General features: G+C 40.7%; 1 protein-coding gene across 1 annotated transcript in view; it reads right to left on the reverse strand.

The window, feature by feature from the left end:
• Window positions 1–19,271, reverse strand: part of LOC110494726 (metabotropic glutamate receptor 4-like) — a 273,107-nt gene that overhangs the window by 187,902 nt on the left and 65,934 nt on the right. The window contains exon 2 of the mRNA XM_090206402.1: window positions 12,076–13,123. Coding sequence (XP_090062528.1) covers window positions 12,076–12,621 — 546 coding nt within the window. The 5' untranslated portion in view covers window positions 12,622–13,123. The remainder of the gene's footprint in view (window positions 1–12,075; window positions 13,124–19,271) is intronic.

The raw sequence follows: 19,271 nt of genomic DNA on the forward strand, positions 1-19,271 counted from the left end.
CCCACCATTGCGAGCTGTACGCTCTCGTTGGCTGGCCCTCGCTTCATACTCGTCGCCAAACTCACTGGCTCCATGTCATCTACAAGACCCTGCTAGGTAAAGTCCCCCCTTATCTCAGCTCGCTGGTCACCATTGCATCTCCCACCTGCTGCACACACTCCAGCAGGTATATCTCTCTAGTCAACCCCAAAACCAATTCTTTCTTTGGCTGCCTCTCCTTCCAGTTCTCTGCTGCCAATGACTGGAACGAACTACAAAAATCTCTGAAACTGGAAACACTTATCTCCCTCACTAGCTTTAAGCACCAACTGTCAGAGCAGCTCACAGATTACTGCACCTGTACATAGTCCACCTATAATTTAGCCCAAACAACTACCTCTTTCCCTACTGTATTTAATTTATTTATTTATTTTGCTCCTTTGCACCCCATTATTTTTATTTCTACTTTGCACATTCTCCCATTGCAAATCTACCATTCCAGTGTTTTACTTGCTATATTGTATTTACTTTGCCACCATGGCCTTTTTGCCTTTACCTCCCTTATCTCACCTCATTTGCTCACATCGTATTGTTTATACTGTATTATTGACTGTATGTTTGTTTTACTCCATGAGTAACTCTGTGTCGTTGTATGTGTCGAACTGCTTTGCTTTATCTTGGCCAGGTCGCAATTGTAAATGAGAACTTGTTCTCAACTTGCCTACCTGGTTAAATAAAGGTGAAATAAAATTAATAAAATAAATAAAGCAGTTGTCACGTTCTGACCATCGTTCGTGTGTGTTTTCCTTGTTTTAGTGTTGGTCAGGACGTGAGCTGGGTGGGCATTCGATGTTGTGTGTCTGGTTTGTCTATTTCTATGTTTGGCCTGATATGGTTCTCAATCAGAGGCAGGTGTTAGTCATTGTCTCTGATTGGGAACCATATTCAGGTAGCCGGTTTTGTGTTGGGTTTTGTGGGTGATTGTTCCTGTGTTTGTGGCACCAGATAGGACTGTTTTGGTTTTTTCACGTTTCTTGTTTTGTAGATTGTTGTATTTTCATCTTTATTAAAGATGTACAAAACTAACCACGCTGCTTTTTGGTCAGCCTCTCTTTCACCAGAAGAAAACCGTTACAGCACTACATAAACTTCAGTTAGTGCTAAATATGGCTGCTAGAATCCTGACTATAACCAAATGTTGATCATATTACTCTAGTGCTAGCCTCCTTACACTGGCTTCCTGTTAAGGCAACGGCTGATTTCAAGGTTTTACTGCTAACCTACAAAGCATTACATGGGCTTGCTCCTACCTATCTTTCCGATTTGGTCCTGCCGTACATACCTACACGTATGCTATGGTCACAAGACGCAGGCCTCCTAATTGTCCCTAGAATTTCTAAGCAAACAGCTGAAGGCAGGGCTTTCTCCTATAGGGCTCCATTTTTATGGAATGGTCTGCCTATCCATGTGAGAGACGCAGACTCGGTCTCAACCTTTAAGTCTTTATTGAAGACTCATCTCTTCAATAGGTCCTATGACTGAGTGTAGTCTGGCCCAGGAGTGTGAAGGTGAACGAAAAGGTACTGGAGCAACGAACCGCCCTTGCTGTTTCTGCCTGGCCGGTTCCCCTCTGTCCACTGGGATTCTCTGCCTCTAACCCTATTACAGGGGCTGAGTCACTGGCTTACTGGTGCTCTTCCTTGCCTGGAGTATTTCTCCTGTCTTATCCAGTGTCCTGTGTGAATTTAAGTATGCTCTCTCTAATTCTCTCTTTCTCTCTCTCGGAGGACCTGAGCCCTAGGACCATGCCTCAGGACTACCTGGCATGATGACTCCTTGTTGTCCCCAGTCCACCTGGGTGTGCTGCTCCAGTTTCAACTGTTCTGCCTGCGGCTATGGAACCCTGACCTGTTCACTGTGATTACTATTATTTGACCATGCTGGTAATTTATGAACATTTGAACATCTTGGCCATGTTCTGTTATAATCTCCACCCGGCACAGCCAGAAGACGACTGGCCACCCCTCATAGCCTGGTTCCTCTCTAGGTTTCTTCCTAGGTTTTGGCCTTTCTAGCCACCGTGCTTCTACACCTGCATTGCTTGCTGTTTGGGGTTTTAGACTGGGTTTCTGTACAGCACTTTGATATATCAGCTGATGTAAGAAGGGCTTTATAAATACATTTGATTTGATTTGATCCATATAATTAGAACAGTGTTGACTCAAGATGTGGCCAACTTCAGGTTCTCTCCACATCCGGATCGAACTGTCTACCTGCATCACATGACTGTTATTATGAGGGGAGTTTGATGTGGGTCATGTAGAAATAGGAGTGGAGTAAAGGGGTAGATGAATAATTAGATCAGAGAGAGCCACATAAAATAGGTAGGGAAACCTGCTATATGCAGTAATGATAAGAGTATGCTGTGCTAATGACGCAGGACTTCCAACAGGCTTCCTGAGCGAAAGGGATCAGAGAGTGCTGTCGGAGATGCTTATTATTGTAAGAGCCCGCCACCATGCTGGGCTCACTCAGGGCTATGCTTACAGCCGGGCTGAGGAGGATAGAGGATACACTCCTCCTGGTAGGTACTGTATAGCCCTGTGATGTTGGAGTCAGCTTCGAGCATTCAAGGTATTTATTGCAGAACATAAGGGCTGTCACAGCCATGTCCCTAACCCTCCCTTCCCCGTCCACTGGAGCTCTTTGATCACAGCCCTCTGCCAGATGAATGGCGTTACACAGGCAGAGCTTTGCTTGTGTAAACACCCATTCATAACTGAGCCACCAGTATTCATGATGATGCATGTAACTTCAGCATAGGGAAGGATCTGTGATAAAGATAATACATCGCTGGAAGTGCCTGTCTTGTCTTTACCAGAATCATTTTTAATGAATTTTATCAGGCTAAAATATATAATCCAATTATCACAAATAGTGAGATGTTTAGTAATAGATATGCAAAATATACAATTAGTCTTAAAACGCAGTCTGAATGCATGACTTCCAGGAGAGTAAAGGCAAAGCATTTCTTATCAGAAGGAATGAATGACTCTATGAAATGGCAGTACTTTGACAGGTTGGAGCCAACTCCAGCAATCAAACCGGAACAACAGCAGAAGTAGCATTAACAGATCAGAGAAAGCAATTAAGATGTCTGGGCTTATAAATCAGTGAAACCATGGGATTCGGTATGCTCTATGACTAAGTACAGCATCTGGATGAAAATGACTTTTTTCTATCATGGGGGGGGGTGGGGGTCAATCAAAGTAATGAATCCGGGTCGAAAGACAAACTGTTATTGTTCTATTAGGAGACAATGACATGAACTGCTGTTGCATCCTATTATTCAGGATAGTGAGAGCATAGAGATGTACTTGAAGTTTTGACTATGTACCATCTATGTACCATCTATGCAACTCTATGGGTGAGAGGTACTAGCTGCGATTGCTTAGCAACCGAGACAAAGGATGGTTAGATTGAGATGGCCAATGGGATTATTGTAAGATTATGGGAACTCCCATGGTGTGGAGTCAGATATTTACACTTCTTAGGGGTAGCCCCTTCTTTGCAATTTTCGCCTAAAATGACATCCAAATCTAACTGCCTGTAGCTCAGGCCCTGAAGTAAGGATATGCATATTCTTGGTATCATTTGAAAGGAAACATTTTGAAGTTTGTGGAGATTTGACATGAATGTAGGATAATATAACACAATATATCTGGTAGAAGAAAATACAAATAAAAACACCATCTTTGTAATGAAACAGAAAGGTCCTACATCTATCCATCACTCTGGTTGTAATTCCGATGGTGTCCACAAGTATATGTGAAAGCAGTATATGTGAAAGTTTCAGACGGATAACTTGAAGTAGGAGCAAACTACATGACATTACTACATGACATTTAGTGTGAAGTCACCCAGGTACATTTGGGCAAATCGTGAAGGAGACATTTACATTCACATTGCATTTTTCTGCAAGAATATTGTCAAATCTGTATACTTGGACTTTGATTTAGCTTTTCCAGTATTAGCAGCCATATAAGTTTAACATCTGCAAAACACCCAGTTTTCATAACTTCATAACTCTCCATATTCTTATAGTTTTGTCCAAAATGAAAAGGCTTGCTGTCGCACAAGGTTAGCAGCTACATTTTGCGACAGATACGGGGTTTCTCATAAAGCCCAGCTCATTGGCTATCTAGCTAGCTTAGTTTGCCACCGATTGGTGCTTATTTGACAAAGTACCGAAATGTGTTGTTTCTCTAAAATCTGCGATCGTGACACAATGCGCTGCATGATTTACAACTGTCCCGTTGACAGGATGCCTATCCCTAGTGAAGACATCAAAACGATGAAATAACACATATTGAATCATGCAGTAACCACAAAATTGTTAACAAGATGCAGCCCAGCCTCCCAGTGAGTGCAGTGGTTCCTCAGGACAGGCTAGAACCAGTATGAGAAGGGAGCTAACAAGATGCAGCGCAGACTCCCAGTGAGTGCAATGGTTCCTCAGGACAGAGTGTGCAAAGCTGTCATCAAGGCAAAGGGTGGCAACTTTGAAGAATCTCAAATATAAAATATATTTTGATTTGTTTAGCTCCCTTCTCATACTGGTTTTAGCCTGTCCTGAGGAACCACTGCACTCACTGGGAGTCTGGGCTGCATCACTGTTGAAACTGTTAATTACAGTTCGCAAAACAATGTCCAATAAAGGCTAGAACACTTTACAATGCAAGAAGATAACGGTAGCTTCCAGCTCTGTAGGCTACGTTTCCTTGCTATCTTACAGCTGAAGCTAACATCAATCCACTACCCTAGTACCCACTACCTTGTTTGTGATAATATGCAAACTATAATGCAAAATATTGCTGATTTCACCAAAAACATTATTATTTCACTTTATCTCCCCCACCTCTCATCTCTCCCAGTCAAGATTATCTTTGCTCGAGCCTCGAACTGAGTGTGTGTGTGAATGCACTTTTAAATAAGAAGAGATTGCTTCTTCTATGCAAATGTTGTAGATCAGTACAATAAAATATGTCTCAAATGGAAGGGAAACAGATTGTTTTTCATCTGTAGCCCCATGAAATCAGCCAAAACAAGCTCAATAACTCAGTGCATGCACACAATTCTATAGACAATGCATTCACCTGTATTTTAAATAGGCTAAATCTAGATGTACCATTCAAGTGGTTGTTATTATGTTATGTAGTTAGATCGTTTTAAAAAATATAGAAAATACAATTGTGACTTTATAACTGGTTTACTACTGCATACATTAATACATCTCAAATGTAATGATATTGAACTCAAAAGATCTGTCTGGATCAAGTGCCATTCTGTGACTTTGGCTAACAGGTCTTGTTTTTTTCTCTTGGTATCGCAGATCTTGATACTAAACTTGGTGTTGTGACAACACTACGTACCGCTAGCAGCATTTTAGCTAGCACATAACAGTATGTGGCTATCTAGTCTATGTTTTATAAATGTGCAATGAGCATTAAAATGTATGTATATAAGGAATCATTCTCATTCTGAAATTGTCAAAAACCCTTTCCACCCCGGTCATAGACTGTTCTCTCTGCTACCGCATGGCAAGCGGTACCGGAGCGCCAAGTCTAGGACCAAAAGGCTTCTCAGCAGCTTTTGCCCTCAAGCCATAAGACTCCTGAATAGATAATCAAATGGCTACACAGACTATTTCCATTGTGTCCCACCACTCACTGTTCTTCAAACAGTGTGTATTCAAGGGTGTATTCATAACAGTTCAACTGTTCTATCTTGTTAGCAAGCAAATAGATCCAAATTGGCTAGACTTGAAATATAAAGATTAGCTGGCTACTCACTAGCCCTAACACATCCGACACTGCAAACACCACAGTGTATATATATCAGACATTCACTACAACACTGCAAACACGTCAATCAGTGGCGACCCGTCTTTCAGGGCAGTTGGTGCGAAAACCCATCTGTTTTGAGCCCCACCTATTAAAAAAAGGCATGTTTTGCATGTAATTCTGGCATTAATTCATGTCACATATCAATTTAGCAAACAATGAAGATTATCATTGAGTTAATAAAGCAGCATCCAAACTCATTCTTGAGTAAGCAGCTCCAAAATGCAGGTGTTTCAGCCTAGCTCAGTGCTTTCTGTGGTGGAGGGGCCGTGATTGGCTCAGGGTTCTGTCACTCATGGGTACACTACTTGACCGCAGAATCTACGGGAGAGATAGGTAGTTCAAGCCCCCTTGGGTAATGCTTTGATTGGACTGATCATGTCAACAACATACTTTCAACATTTTAGCTAGCAAACCAGTCTTTGGCATCATTAAAAGTGAAGACTGTTATTTTATCAAATAAATTCTCTAATTATTATTATGTGATTAAACAAATTATGTAAATGTAATTAACTAGGAAGTCAGGGCACCATGGAAAATCTTCAGATTAAAGTTATAATTTTCCGAATATAACTCTTCAGATATTTTAATATCTGATCAATTAGTCTTATGTTAATTATTTATTCTTTACCTCACGTCAGTCTCATTCAAACGTCATAAATTGTTGATTGTCTGCACAAACATAGCCTTTACTATGACTCATCCATACAACAATAGGCTTAATCATTTATTTACGAACTAACTAAATAATCACAGAAATGCATAAACAAACAAACAGTATATATGTTACTAACAAATGACAGGGAAGATTCCCTAGTGGGCTAAGCCGATATGACGGCTTGGTGGACAAAGGGAAGTGGGTGTGGACTGAGAAAGAGAGGGAGAGACAAAAGGGATCACTACACACAATTGATAATTATATTAATTGAAATGCTAATCCTTTGCACATGAACGCTCACTCATTCGGGAATAATTGCCATCAATAAATATTTACGCCCAGGTGTCGTGATCTTTTCTTTTGGAATCCGTTCTGTCTGCTGGAGAGTTCATCCGAGTCTCTCTTTCTGTTTTCCTGAAGATCAAAGTAATTTGTTACTTCAGAGTACCATTCAGAAATGTTCTCATAGAATAGATGTTTCGGCGGATGTCGGTATTCTAATCCCAGGTTTCCGTAATTTCTAGCTGCAGACTAGTAATTAGTATCCAAGATTTGCTCTTATTCTGTCGGGATCGATAGTCTCAGAGTTTAAAGATTTCCAGCACTGTAGCCAATGCTCCACGTGGTATGGTTAGGAATTCAATAACTATTCACAATCATAACTCACGCTGTGGGTTTGCTTAGTCTAAACTACTCACAATCACAGCTCACACTGTGGGTTTCCTTAGTCTAAACTACTCGCAATCACAGCTCACACTGTGGGTTTGCTCAGTTTTACTCAATCCTGTGCCACCTCAGTTTACAACGAGGTATGCATGGTCTGAAGAGGATTTTCTCAGGATGGGTTTTATTCGTAACAAAAGAAAAGGCCTGATCATGCCTGATCATGTCTGTGCTACCGGGGCCAATTATTTAGTTAAACTTTAAAGGGAATACAATTCTCTCACATTAAAGTTTTAACATCACATCATTTCACAAACAGTTTCATCTTTACTCATTTATGTTATACAATAATTAGATACAAACCTTATAAGGCACCTGTATAAACAGAGTTATGGTAATGTGGCTGTATTGTCTTTCATGAGGTCACAAACATGAAACAAAACGGATCGGGTCGTAGCTGGCTTCTCCACTGACCGTTTACACATTTTCGAATACATGGATATTGTTCAATTCTCAAATTCTGTGATGCAGTAGAAGTTCCTTTGTTCTACTGTGAAACTCTCTCTAGAGAGAGAGTCTCCATCAGGAATTTACAACCTGAGATAACAGAACCTGGGTGTAGGAGATAGCGAGAGGGAAGCCACGATCTATACCCAGAAAGGGCCACGTCATGACACTAGCTAGCTAGATAAGCAGTCATCATCATGAATCACATCAACAATCTACTAGCAAATCCTTTTAAATCCTTGTCATATGAAGAGAAACAAGAGATAAAACATCTCTGCGCTCATCGGCCATAGGACATAAACAAGTCAGAAATCGCAAATTCAACAATGAATAGTTTGGAAGGGAGCAGTGGCAAACTACAAGCATTGCATTTCAGTATTTTGCAACCCCTCCCTGCTACTCAATGGAGAAGGTGTGTTTTCCAAGTCTGGGTTTAAGGATTTAAAACTTCTGTCTGAAAGGGTCACAAAACATGAGAATTTTGCATCTCAGGTAGACAATGCAGGTAAACTGGGATTACTGGGGAAATTAAACATTGTGGCTCAGCTACACACCACACATAGACGAGCCATGGCCTTCACAACCAACAAACAAAGGAGAATAGGTATGTGTAGAATGAATTCCAGAATTATAGCATGCATTAAATAGTGTGGCAATTGTGAGACAGCACTACAGGGCCATGACGAGTCGGCCTACTCCTGCCTAGGCATTTTCAGGTGTATTTTTGAATCCGATGCGTGAAAGAGATTACAGGCTACAAAGCCATTCTGACGACCAACACCTTATTAAGTGTACATCATCATCGCGATCCAATTAAAATGCAGCACCATGGGCCAGAAAAGGTTGAATGCATTGGCCATGCTGTCGATCCAGCATGACGTCATCCAGAGAATGACAGACTTTGACGTCAAAATAATTGAGAAGTTTGCCCACAAGGACCCCCACGCCACCATTCTGTTCAAGTGAGCACAGTACAACAATGGTGAGTCCAAAAATATGTCTGGTATGATGCATAAGTGGTGTAATATGCCAGGGAGATGTTAATACTGTAGCTAAGAAAGTAACACTATATGTATGTTATGTAAGAAGCTAAGTAGCCTAAAAATTTGGACCCTCTCCCCCTCAGAAGTTAGTCTACTGTTCTGACTTGGTGGTGCAGCCTATAGCCTGTTTTAGAGAAATGTCATCATCTAATATTGTAAGAGCTTTCATTGTCTGCTTATGTCTCCACGTTATTTACTACACAGTTCTGACTTGGTGGATAAGGAGAATACTATAAGAACAGCCCATGTTTTAATTTCTGCCGCTGTCCATTTAAATAGTGCTGAATGAGGCATATAGGCTCAGCTCGCTCATGTCTTGTGTCTTATCTGTTCATCGTTGCCTTAAGCCGTAGTTAGTTTGTATATCTTCATTTTCACATTGCTTATATTCACTGAGTATACAATCATTAGGAACACCTTCCTAATATTTAGTTGCATCCCCTTCTGCCCTCAGAACAGCCTCAATTCGTCGGAGCATGGACTCTACAAGGTGTCGAAAGCGTTCCACAGGGATGCTGGCCCATGTTGACGCCAATGCTTCCCACAGTATCAATTTGGTTGGATGTCCTTTGGGTGGTGGACCATTCTTGATACACACGGGAAACTGTTGAGCGTGAAAAACCCAACAGCGTTGCAGTTCTTGACACAAACCGGTGCGCCTGGCATCTACATCCATACACCGTTCAAAGGCACTTAAATCAAATAAAAAATCCCATTCACCCTCTGAATGGCACACATACACAATCCATGTCTCATTTGTCTCAAGGCTTAAAATCCTTCTTTAACCTGTCTCATTTACACTGATCGAAGTGGATTTAACAAGTGACATCAATAAGGGATCATAGACTTCACCTCGATTCACCTGGTCATATCATGGAAAGAGCATGTGTTCTTAATGTTTCATATATCCAGTGTAGGACTATCTCATTAGTATCTTATTCATAATTTGTGACCCGTTTCAGGAAGCTAGGTGTATGTCGCACTTCACTACTTCACAGGAGAGGCATTAGAACATATTTTTTTTAAATACATAAAAAAATGTTTTTTTTTCCAGACATGCCTTCAGGAATATGTGATCTTTCATGCGCCATAATAACAAACTTGTATTACATCTGTAAATACGAATACAATTGTTAAATTACAAGCCTAGTTGGTTTAGCCACGAAAAAGAGAGGAACCCTCCCGCTAACCATGATTGGCTGAGATAATGGATGGGCTGGACATGAGTTTGGATTGGTCTGCCGTGTAGCATGCTTCTGTCTATAATGTGAGCTGCTCAGTATGTGTAGATTGTCCTTTCTATAGCTGCGTTTTTGAAAGAAATAACGTTTGCCATCAAGAACTACAAACGTTTTGCTACTTTTCTCAACAACATTGACGCCCTGAATTTAACAGGTGCTACTTTCTGCTTTAGCTACCTGCAGATTCATACTACAGCTATGACAATGTTTGTATTGGTAGTAGTGTGAGTTGCGATTTTGCCAGTTCATTGTTTCGCTAGCTACTGTAGCTACATGTCTAAACAAAAGACTCCAGTTTTCCAGAAGATTACATGACCCATCAAGTTAGTCAAGTTAGTCATGGGTGTTTATGGCCATCTATTGTTTTTCATGAACATGTGTACATGTCTAGACAATAGTGACCCATCCACTTAGCTAGTTGTGCTGGGGGGGGGGGGGGCTATAGCATTTATTTAACATGACCCATCAATTTAGACAAGTATGTCTGGGTAAGAGTTATCTAAAAATTATTAAATATCTATGAAATATTTTTATCTGGACACTTTCTGTTTTTGATATTGTTACTATGCAAGTGACCATTTCACTGTACTGTTTACATCTTTATCAGAGACAGTAATGTGAAGAACAACATGACCTGCACCAAAGTCAGATTAGGATATAGGCCAAGGACTAGATAAAGTGTATTTTTACCTGGAGTTTTTCCCTTAATGTAGTCTACTACTTTTATCACTTTTAGTCTTGAAATCTTTGGTTGTTTACTACACTACTCATTCTGTTTAGCACGTGGCCTCACGTGTGAATCCTTAAAGAGATGGATGGGGCTAAGGCTTAAGAGGTTGTGAACAATGTTGAATTGGGTAGACAAAGAACATTCAATAGCACATTTTCTCAAAATTGGGGTTACAAGTTTATCAACTTTCAAAACAGAATTACTTTCCCATTGTTCCTCAACTGCAGTGTATGATATACCGGGTTCTACTTTTATCCCATCTTAAAAAAACACCATTTCAAATTTTGCTACATAGGACCATATCCAGCTGGTGGGTCACACTTTAGGCAATTCAATTATGCATTTAATAGTATTGTTTACTTTGTGTATTATAATTAGCTCATGCGTTTTTCTCCACAAGGAAGGGGATGCTATTTTGTTGGGTCTGTAACCATGCTTGCCAATGACAATCCAATTCAAACATGTATTTTTTAAACAGATGTTCAGTAATGGGCCAAATGTAATTCCATTTCATATTGCGATGGTGGTTTAGTTTGCTCAATGCACTGTCTCTGCACCGGTACATTGTCTATAAAACGTTTCTCTCTCTCTCTCTCTCTCTCTCTCTCTGTGTGTGTGGGCTCTCTCTCTCTCTCTCTATCTCTGTGTGTGTGGTGACTTTATGAAGAGTACAGTTAAGGCCTCAACATCTTGCTGATTTTGTCTTTACTAACATCTATCAGAATTTCTGTTGCTGTCCATTTCGAAAGTGCTGAACGAATAGGCCTACTTCGTCGCAGCTCATTTTCTTGCACTTGCTTATACTTAGAGCTAAGTGTTAAATACATGAAAACAAACATTATGAATTTACTGAACATCAATGTAATAATGTTTGTGTGTGGTTCTAAAGTCAAAACTCATGTCGGCATGTATTATTATTGAAGGAGAATGTGGTTGTTATCGAGTTACAACAATCCACAAGGAACCAGTAGAAACACATTTTATTTAAAGAAGTCAGACATCAGCTATGGTTTGTAAAATGGCAGTAAATGAGAGTGAGTGAAATGTTTTGCTGCCAGACGTGGCTCAGCTGATAACCAGGTGGAGCGGTGATAAGGATTCACTCCATGGTGCTGAAAGGAAAGCTCTGCTGCTGGGACAGCTGTATGTAGGCCCTAACAGTTTGTGGGCACCGTTTGTCACCGTTAAAGTACATTTAATGCATTGTTTATTGTTGTGTTGTGTAGTGGCTTCGCTGGCCTGCATCAATAAAAATTGGTTGAGTTTGACCCACCAAGAGACACTCACACTGTAAACACTCCACCACAACCACACAACCATGTAGTGAAGACCCCCAAGGGGTGGTCCTTACCTTGAAGAGCCGCAGTATGTTGGCCACCATGATGGACACAGAGCTGGACGATGCTCCAATGACTCCCACTACCCTCTCAGGCTTGGTGATGATGGGTGCTCCCCCGCCAAGACACTTGACGTCCGTCCCATCCTTCTCGATGAGGGCCTGGACGAAGGTAAGTGACTGCTCCAGGGCGTGGGTGTCCCGGGAACACGTGTCTAGAATGCGTGCTCCCAGCGTGATGTTGGGCAGCAGGGAATGGTCGTTGTTGATACGGTCTAGGGCGAACAGCATGGCCTCCAGACGATGGATCCCCTTCTCCTTCTTCAGCTCCCCACAGGCCTTGCCTTCGTTGCCCCTGGCGTGCACAGGGAACAGGCCTCCCAGGGAGATGTCTCCGTCGATGCGGATGGAGTTGAGGTGTGTGCCACCCGGGCCTTTGGGTTTGGCAGCCTGGGCGGTCATGAGAGAGCAGTAGAGTAGAAGTAAGAGCCTGATCAGGCTGCCTCTGTGACAGATCCTGTCTGTCCGATGCAAAGCACACCCCTGGAGCTGAGACACCATGACCACAGCCCAGACACGAATACTGACACACTCTAGAACCCAGCGGAATCAGGAACACAGAGAACACTACTTCATGTCATGGGGGTTAATCTTAATAATACTTTTCGAAGAGGTGGGCACAGAAGAGGTGATGTGTCTCGTTGCTTTGCTTTAAGTTTGGTTCTTCAAAGGATATATCCTCTTCTTTTCTTATCTTTTTATTTCCTTCTATTCTCCTCACTCCATGGTCTGACTAGTGTGGTGGGCAGCTACTCCTCTGCCCGCTGTTACTCACCACCCTGCCTATGGCGATCCCTCACAGGGGGCATTAAGAAGAGCAAAGGTGTATGATAAGCTCTTTTTTCCCCCTCTCTCTCTCTCTCCCTCCTTCTCTTACTCTCTCCCTCCACGTCGATCAGGAGTTTTTAATCTCTCCCCTTCCCTTGGTGGTGGGGGGGTTAGTTGATTCGTGTCAGAGCCTTCAGGCCACTCGGCTCAATTCTCCGGGTTGCTGAGTGAATTCCTGCAAGATAAAGCAGAGGAGGAGCGATGAGAAACACCACACAGAATGAGAGGGGCTAGAGATGAGAGAAGGGATTTGTGTTGGTTTGAGCTTTTCACTGCTTTCTTTTTCTGTCAAAACTCCTTTTGCTGCAATCCTGTGTGGAATGATGAGACAAATTTTTTCTCTCACATGCTGTCTTTCACTCTCACATGCTCTCTCTCTCTATCTATCTCTCTCTCTCTCCCTCCTCCCTCCCTACCTACCCACCCACCTCTCTATCTTGAATTTAAAAAGGGTTGCCATGGACTCCCAAGGTCGAAAGGCATGAAAGTTAGCTCCCACACGCCTCTTTTCAACATACTCAATAGGAAAACTAGCCTACTGTACTAATGTGCCTAGCATTGTTATGTTGCAACATTTTTTGTATGACGTGTATTCTCATGTCTTGATTACATGTACTATATCTCTTTCGGTTCTTACTGTCAGTACTTAAATCAGATATTTCCTCCATACAATTATGTTGCTTCTGTTGATTAGTTCTTAACCTCTTCCGACCGTTCCCGATCCAAAGATGACATTAAGGCAACATCGGACCAATATGTTAAGATGACACTAAGGCAACGTCAGACCAACATGTTAAGATGACGCTAAGGCAACATCAGACCAATATGTTGCGTCTTTTATAGAAATTCCACATTCCTCTTGACACCTCGTATCCCTTCTGTCAAATGACAGATCAGAGAGGAGGAAGATATTGGATGAATCATCACATTGGAGTCATCCCTATTGGAGTCCTCCTTTCCTATTCTTCCATCAGCACGTTTCCCACTCCTTTCTTTCCCACAAAGCTGTCATATCGGAGTCTGCACCTTGTACGGCATCAAACCATTGGGATGGTTTCTCTGAAGAGACTGTGAAATGGTAATTGCAATATTACTACAGGAGCAGAGCTGCTTTGATACAGGAGTAGGTAAGAGGAGAAATGTCCCCAGAAGAACTAGCTCTTCAAAGTTTAAACCCATATAGCGTGACTTGGTTCTTTAACTGTACACGCCCACATTCACTTGTGGGAAGATAGCCCAAATTGGATTAAATTCCATCTCTATGCCACTTATCATTTTCATATCATTTTAATGATATTGGTTTAACTTGACGTGAGTACTTTCACAAAAATCCTAGTCAAGCACAATGTAGAAGCAGTGTGTCATTGGAAAATCTGCCACACAAAATCAAACATTGAGAGCTTTTTGATAGTCCAAGGCAATATCTATATGTGATGGGCGCCCATTAAAAAAGTATAATACTGAGGGAATTGGACACAATATACTGTTGCATAAGGAACATTATCACCAAAGGTGTAGCCCACCGATCTGCTGCACCATCCCCAAATCGAAGTCACAAATCCCATGCCTTCTTCAGTGCAGCAAATACAATAGGCTAGTGGCCATTCCTGAATAAGGGCTTTAGTTTTTGAGATCCCCCTACCTGAGGTAGAACAAAACACAACCATGGTTTTTTACATCTCTTATGTCTCCCCATTTATGAAATGTATGGTTGTGAAAAAATATTATACTGCAAAAGTGTGTCATGACTGTCCTGTGAGGATCAGAATGGGTCAGATCAGACTGGGGGTGATGGTAACCAGGCCTCTCTGTCTCCCACAGAGGGGGAGCTGCTGGATGATCGACCGTTTACACCCTGTCGTAAATTACAAGAGAGGGAGACATTCTCTCTTTACCCGCCAGTATTGGTTAACCTGTTGGATCTCTAGGGGCGCTATTTCATTTTTGGATAAAAAACGTTCCCGTTTTAAGCGCAATATTTTGTCACAAAAAGATGCTCGACTATGCATATTATTGACAGTTTTTGAAAGAAAACACTCTGAAGTTTCAGAATCTGCAAAGATATTGTCTGTAAGTGCCCCAGAACTCATTCTACAGGCGAAACCAAGATGAAACGTCAAACAGGAAATGAGCAGAATTTCTGAAGCTCTGTTTTCTAATGTCTCCTTATATGGCTGTGAATGCGACAGGAATAAGCTTAGACCTTCTGCCGTTTCCCCAAGATGTCGGCAGCATTGTGACGCATTTGTAGGCATATTATTGGAAGATTGACCATAAGAGACTACATTTTCCAAGTGTCCGCCTGGTGTCCTGCGTCGAAATTGGTGCGCAAAGCCAGCTGCAAGTTTTTTTCCATTTGATTGAGAGGAGAAACCATGCTTCCACGAACGATATATCATCGAAGAGATATGTGAAAAACACCTTGAGGATTGATTCTAAACCACGTTTGCCATGTTTTCAGTCGATATTATGGAGTTCATTTGGAAAAAAGTTCGCGTTTTGAGGACTGAATTTTCGGGGTTTTTTTGTAGCCAAATGTGATGTACAAAACGGAGCTATTTCTAATACACAAAGAATCTTTATGGAAAAAACTGAGCATTTGCTATCTAACTGAGAGTCTCCTCGTTGAAAACATCCGAAGTTCTTCAAAGGTAAATGATTTTATTTTAAGGATTTTATGTTTTTGTTGAAATGTTGCGTGCTGGATGCTAACACTAATGCTAGTGTTGTTTACAAAAGGCTAAGCTTGAGAGATGGCATATTTATTTCATTTCATTTGCGATTTTCATGAATAGTTAACGTTGCGTTATGGTAATGAGCTTGAGGCTGTAGTCACGATACCGGATCCGGGATGGGGAGATCAGAGAGAGAGAGAACCTCTTACTTCTACCCCCTCCTTTTTCGAACATTCTGTTAAAAATCGCGCAACTTTTCAGCGTCCTGCTACTCATGCCAGGAATATAGTATATGCATATGATTAGTATGTGTGGATAGAAAACACTCTGAAGTTTCTAAAACTGGTTAAATCACGGCTGTGACTATAACAGATTGTGTGTTTCATTGAAAAACGCAAGAAAAACTGCTCTCTGAAAGCTAAAAATAATTTCCATAAGTCACTTTCATGGGTTGTTAAAAGGGCACAAAATGTAATATCGACCTGCATGCAATTCATACAGATTCCACACGATGTCGCCATTGTCGTCATTTTCAATGGAGTTTTTTGTTGGAAAATCCAACTAACTGGATTCCGTTTCTTCCGGTCTCCACCAGGATGTTTTCAATGTGCACATTGGCAGCCATTGATTTGCAGACAAGGAGCTATTGAATATACATCGCCCTGTAATCATTTTGATAGATTATAAACGTTTACTAATACCTAAAGTTGGATTACAAAAGTATTTCGAAGTGTTTTGTGAAAGTTTATCGTCGACTTTTTTAATTTAAAAAAATGACGCAGCGTTTAAAAACGATGTTTTTTTCTGAATGACACAGCTTCCATAGAAAGCTATTTTGGGTATATATGGACCGATTTAAACGAAAAAAAAGACCCAATAGTGATGTTTATGGGGCATATAGGAGTGCCAAGAAAGAAGCTCGTCAAAGGTAATGAATGTTTTATATTTTATTTCTGCGTTTTGTATAGCGCCGGCTAAGCTATATCTTTGTTTACATCGCATTCAGGCATTTTGGGGTGTTGCATGCTATCAGATAATAGCTTCTCATGCTTTCGCCGAAAAGCATTTTAAAAATCTGACTTGTTGGCTAGGTTCACAACGAGTGTAGCTTTAATTCAATACCCTGCTTGTGAATTTTGATGCACGTTTGAGTTTTAACGAGTACATTTAGCATTTAGCGTAGCGCATTTGCATTTCCAGGTGTCTACTTGAGACATCTGCGTCTCAAGTAGAAGAAAGAAGTTAAGGAAACTGTCAAGTTTCCATCCAATATGTTGTGTATATAATATGAATATTTATGAACGTATGTGTGTTAAGATTGGAATGTGATTTTCGATTTCTAATGAGATGATAGTTTTTGGCATCCTTTGTACATTAAGTAGCCAAGCCTCAAGTGAGGTCAGAGAGCTTGTCCGCTTGCTCTAGACTACATGACAAGTCATTGAAGCCATGGACAAATAAGAAGAAGAACATTGTGACCTCTTGTGCACAATCAGAGCCTTACACTCAAGTCTGAGAGAAGGCCAACCAAAACTCTTTGTCGGAACCAAGAAGGCTTGTCCAACACGAAGGCATTTCACACGTAAATACATTCATGATTTCTTACTCCAAACGGGCAGCGATTTGTGTGCAAAGTATATGATTAATGTGTGAATAGTTATAGAATGTATCCACAATAAGTGTCCATCTATCTCTCTCTTTTTCCCCCTCTCCATCTCTGTGTTATAAGCCGTCATATTGTGTCAGTCCGCTACGGACCCTTGTCTGATGTAAAGGGCGTATTTTTATTTTGTGTTATTATTTAGTTAACTAGTTAATAAATGATTAAAACAATTAATATAGTACGGAATCATGAGCAAGGCTGGAATTTTTGCTGATCCAAGAAGGTTACGATTGTTCAGAATGATGATATGATAAGAGGTTACAATTCATATGTTGACTGTTTTATGGATGTTATAGGTAAAGACATTATAGAGTTTAATTTGGGAAATGGTAACTCTTTAACTTCTCTAGGGTAGGGGGCAGCATTTGGAATTTTGGATAAAAAGCATTCCCAAATGAAACTGCCTTCTACTCAGGCCCAGAAGATAGGATAGGCATATAATTAGTGGATTTGATTAGAAAACATTCTAATGTTTCCAAAACTGTTAAAATAATGTCTGTGAGTATAACAGAACTGATTTGGCAGGCGAAAACCTGAGAAAAATCCATTCAGGAAGTTACAGTATCCATTAACTTAGGACTCAAATTGCAGTTCCTATGCCTTCCACTAGATGTCAACAGTCTTTAGAATTTTTTTTCAGGTTTGTATTCTGAAAAATGAGGGAGTAAGAGCAGTCTGAATGAGTGGACCCTGCCGTGTCACAGACCTTTTTCATGTGCGCGACCGAGAGAGTGTCTTTCTTGTTTACCTTTTATATTGATGACGTTATTGTCCGGTGGAAATATCATCGATTATTTAGGCTAAAAACAACCTGAGGATTGAAAATAAACATTGTTTGAAATGTTTCTATGAACTTTACGGATACAATTTTGATTTTTTTTTTCTGCCTGCTGAGACTGCGTTTGAGCCTGTGGATTACTGAAAAAAACGCGCAAACAAAACAGAGGTTTTTGGATATAAAGAGAGACTTTATCGATAAAAAGGGAACATTTATTGAATAAATGAATGTCTTCTGAGTGCAATCATATGAAGATCATCAAATGTAAGTGATTCATTTTATCTCTATTACTGACTTGTGTAACTCTTCTACTTCGCTGGCTACTCTTTGTAATGATTTGTCTGCTGGGCTATGTTCTCAAATAATTGTACGGTATGCTTTCACCGTAAAGCATTTTTTTAAATCTGACACCCTGGTTGGATTCACAAGAAGTTTATCTTTAACATATGTAAAATAGTTGTATCTTTTCTGAATTTTTATAATGGGTATTTCTGTATTTGAATTTGGCTCTGCAATCTCACTGGATGTTGGCCAGGTGGGACGTCCCACATACCCTAGAGAGGTTAAACAACGTCTTCCGTGGTGCCCCAAATCCTAATGAGTTAATTGTTACATTATTAATTTAATCGGGTAACAATTAAACATAGTTAGTGGATTAAACAAATAATAGTCGTCAGATTAATGAAAGTAAAGTTATGACAAGTGGTTAAATTGATAAATATTGTGACACCCTCTAAACTCAAATCATGCAGAATAATGCCTGGCCGGAAGGGGGATGGGCTCTATAATCTCATTAACCCAATATTGCAAGCACTAATATTGCTGCAATTTGGAATACAAGTAGTCTGTTGTTTGCCCTACATACACAAAAACAGAATAAGGATATCTTAATGCATCTTGGAAATATAGACCTGTAAACCACAGGAGAATGGTGGCACCTTAATTGGGGAGAAGGGGCTCTTGGCAATGACTGGAGCGGCATTAGTGGAACGGAAACAAATAGATCAAACACATGGTTTCCAGGTGTTTGATGCCATTATATTTGCTCCGTTCCGGCCATTATTTTTTAGCCATTCTCCCCGTCGTCAGCCTCCTGTGCTGTAAACACAGAGATACAATAGACGAAAATATCAGATTAACTCTCATTCAGTGCTGTATGGTCCAGTCTGACAAAAATACATACAGTTATGCATGTTCTTTTGGTGAT

Source organism: Oncorhynchus mykiss, chromosome 17 (genome assembly GCF_057628025.1).
Source record: "Oncorhynchus mykiss isolate SJ-2025 chromosome 17, ASM5762802v1, whole genome shotgun sequence".
Lineage (NCBI taxonomy): Eukaryota > Metazoa > Chordata > Actinopteri > Salmoniformes > Salmonidae > Oncorhynchus > Oncorhynchus mykiss.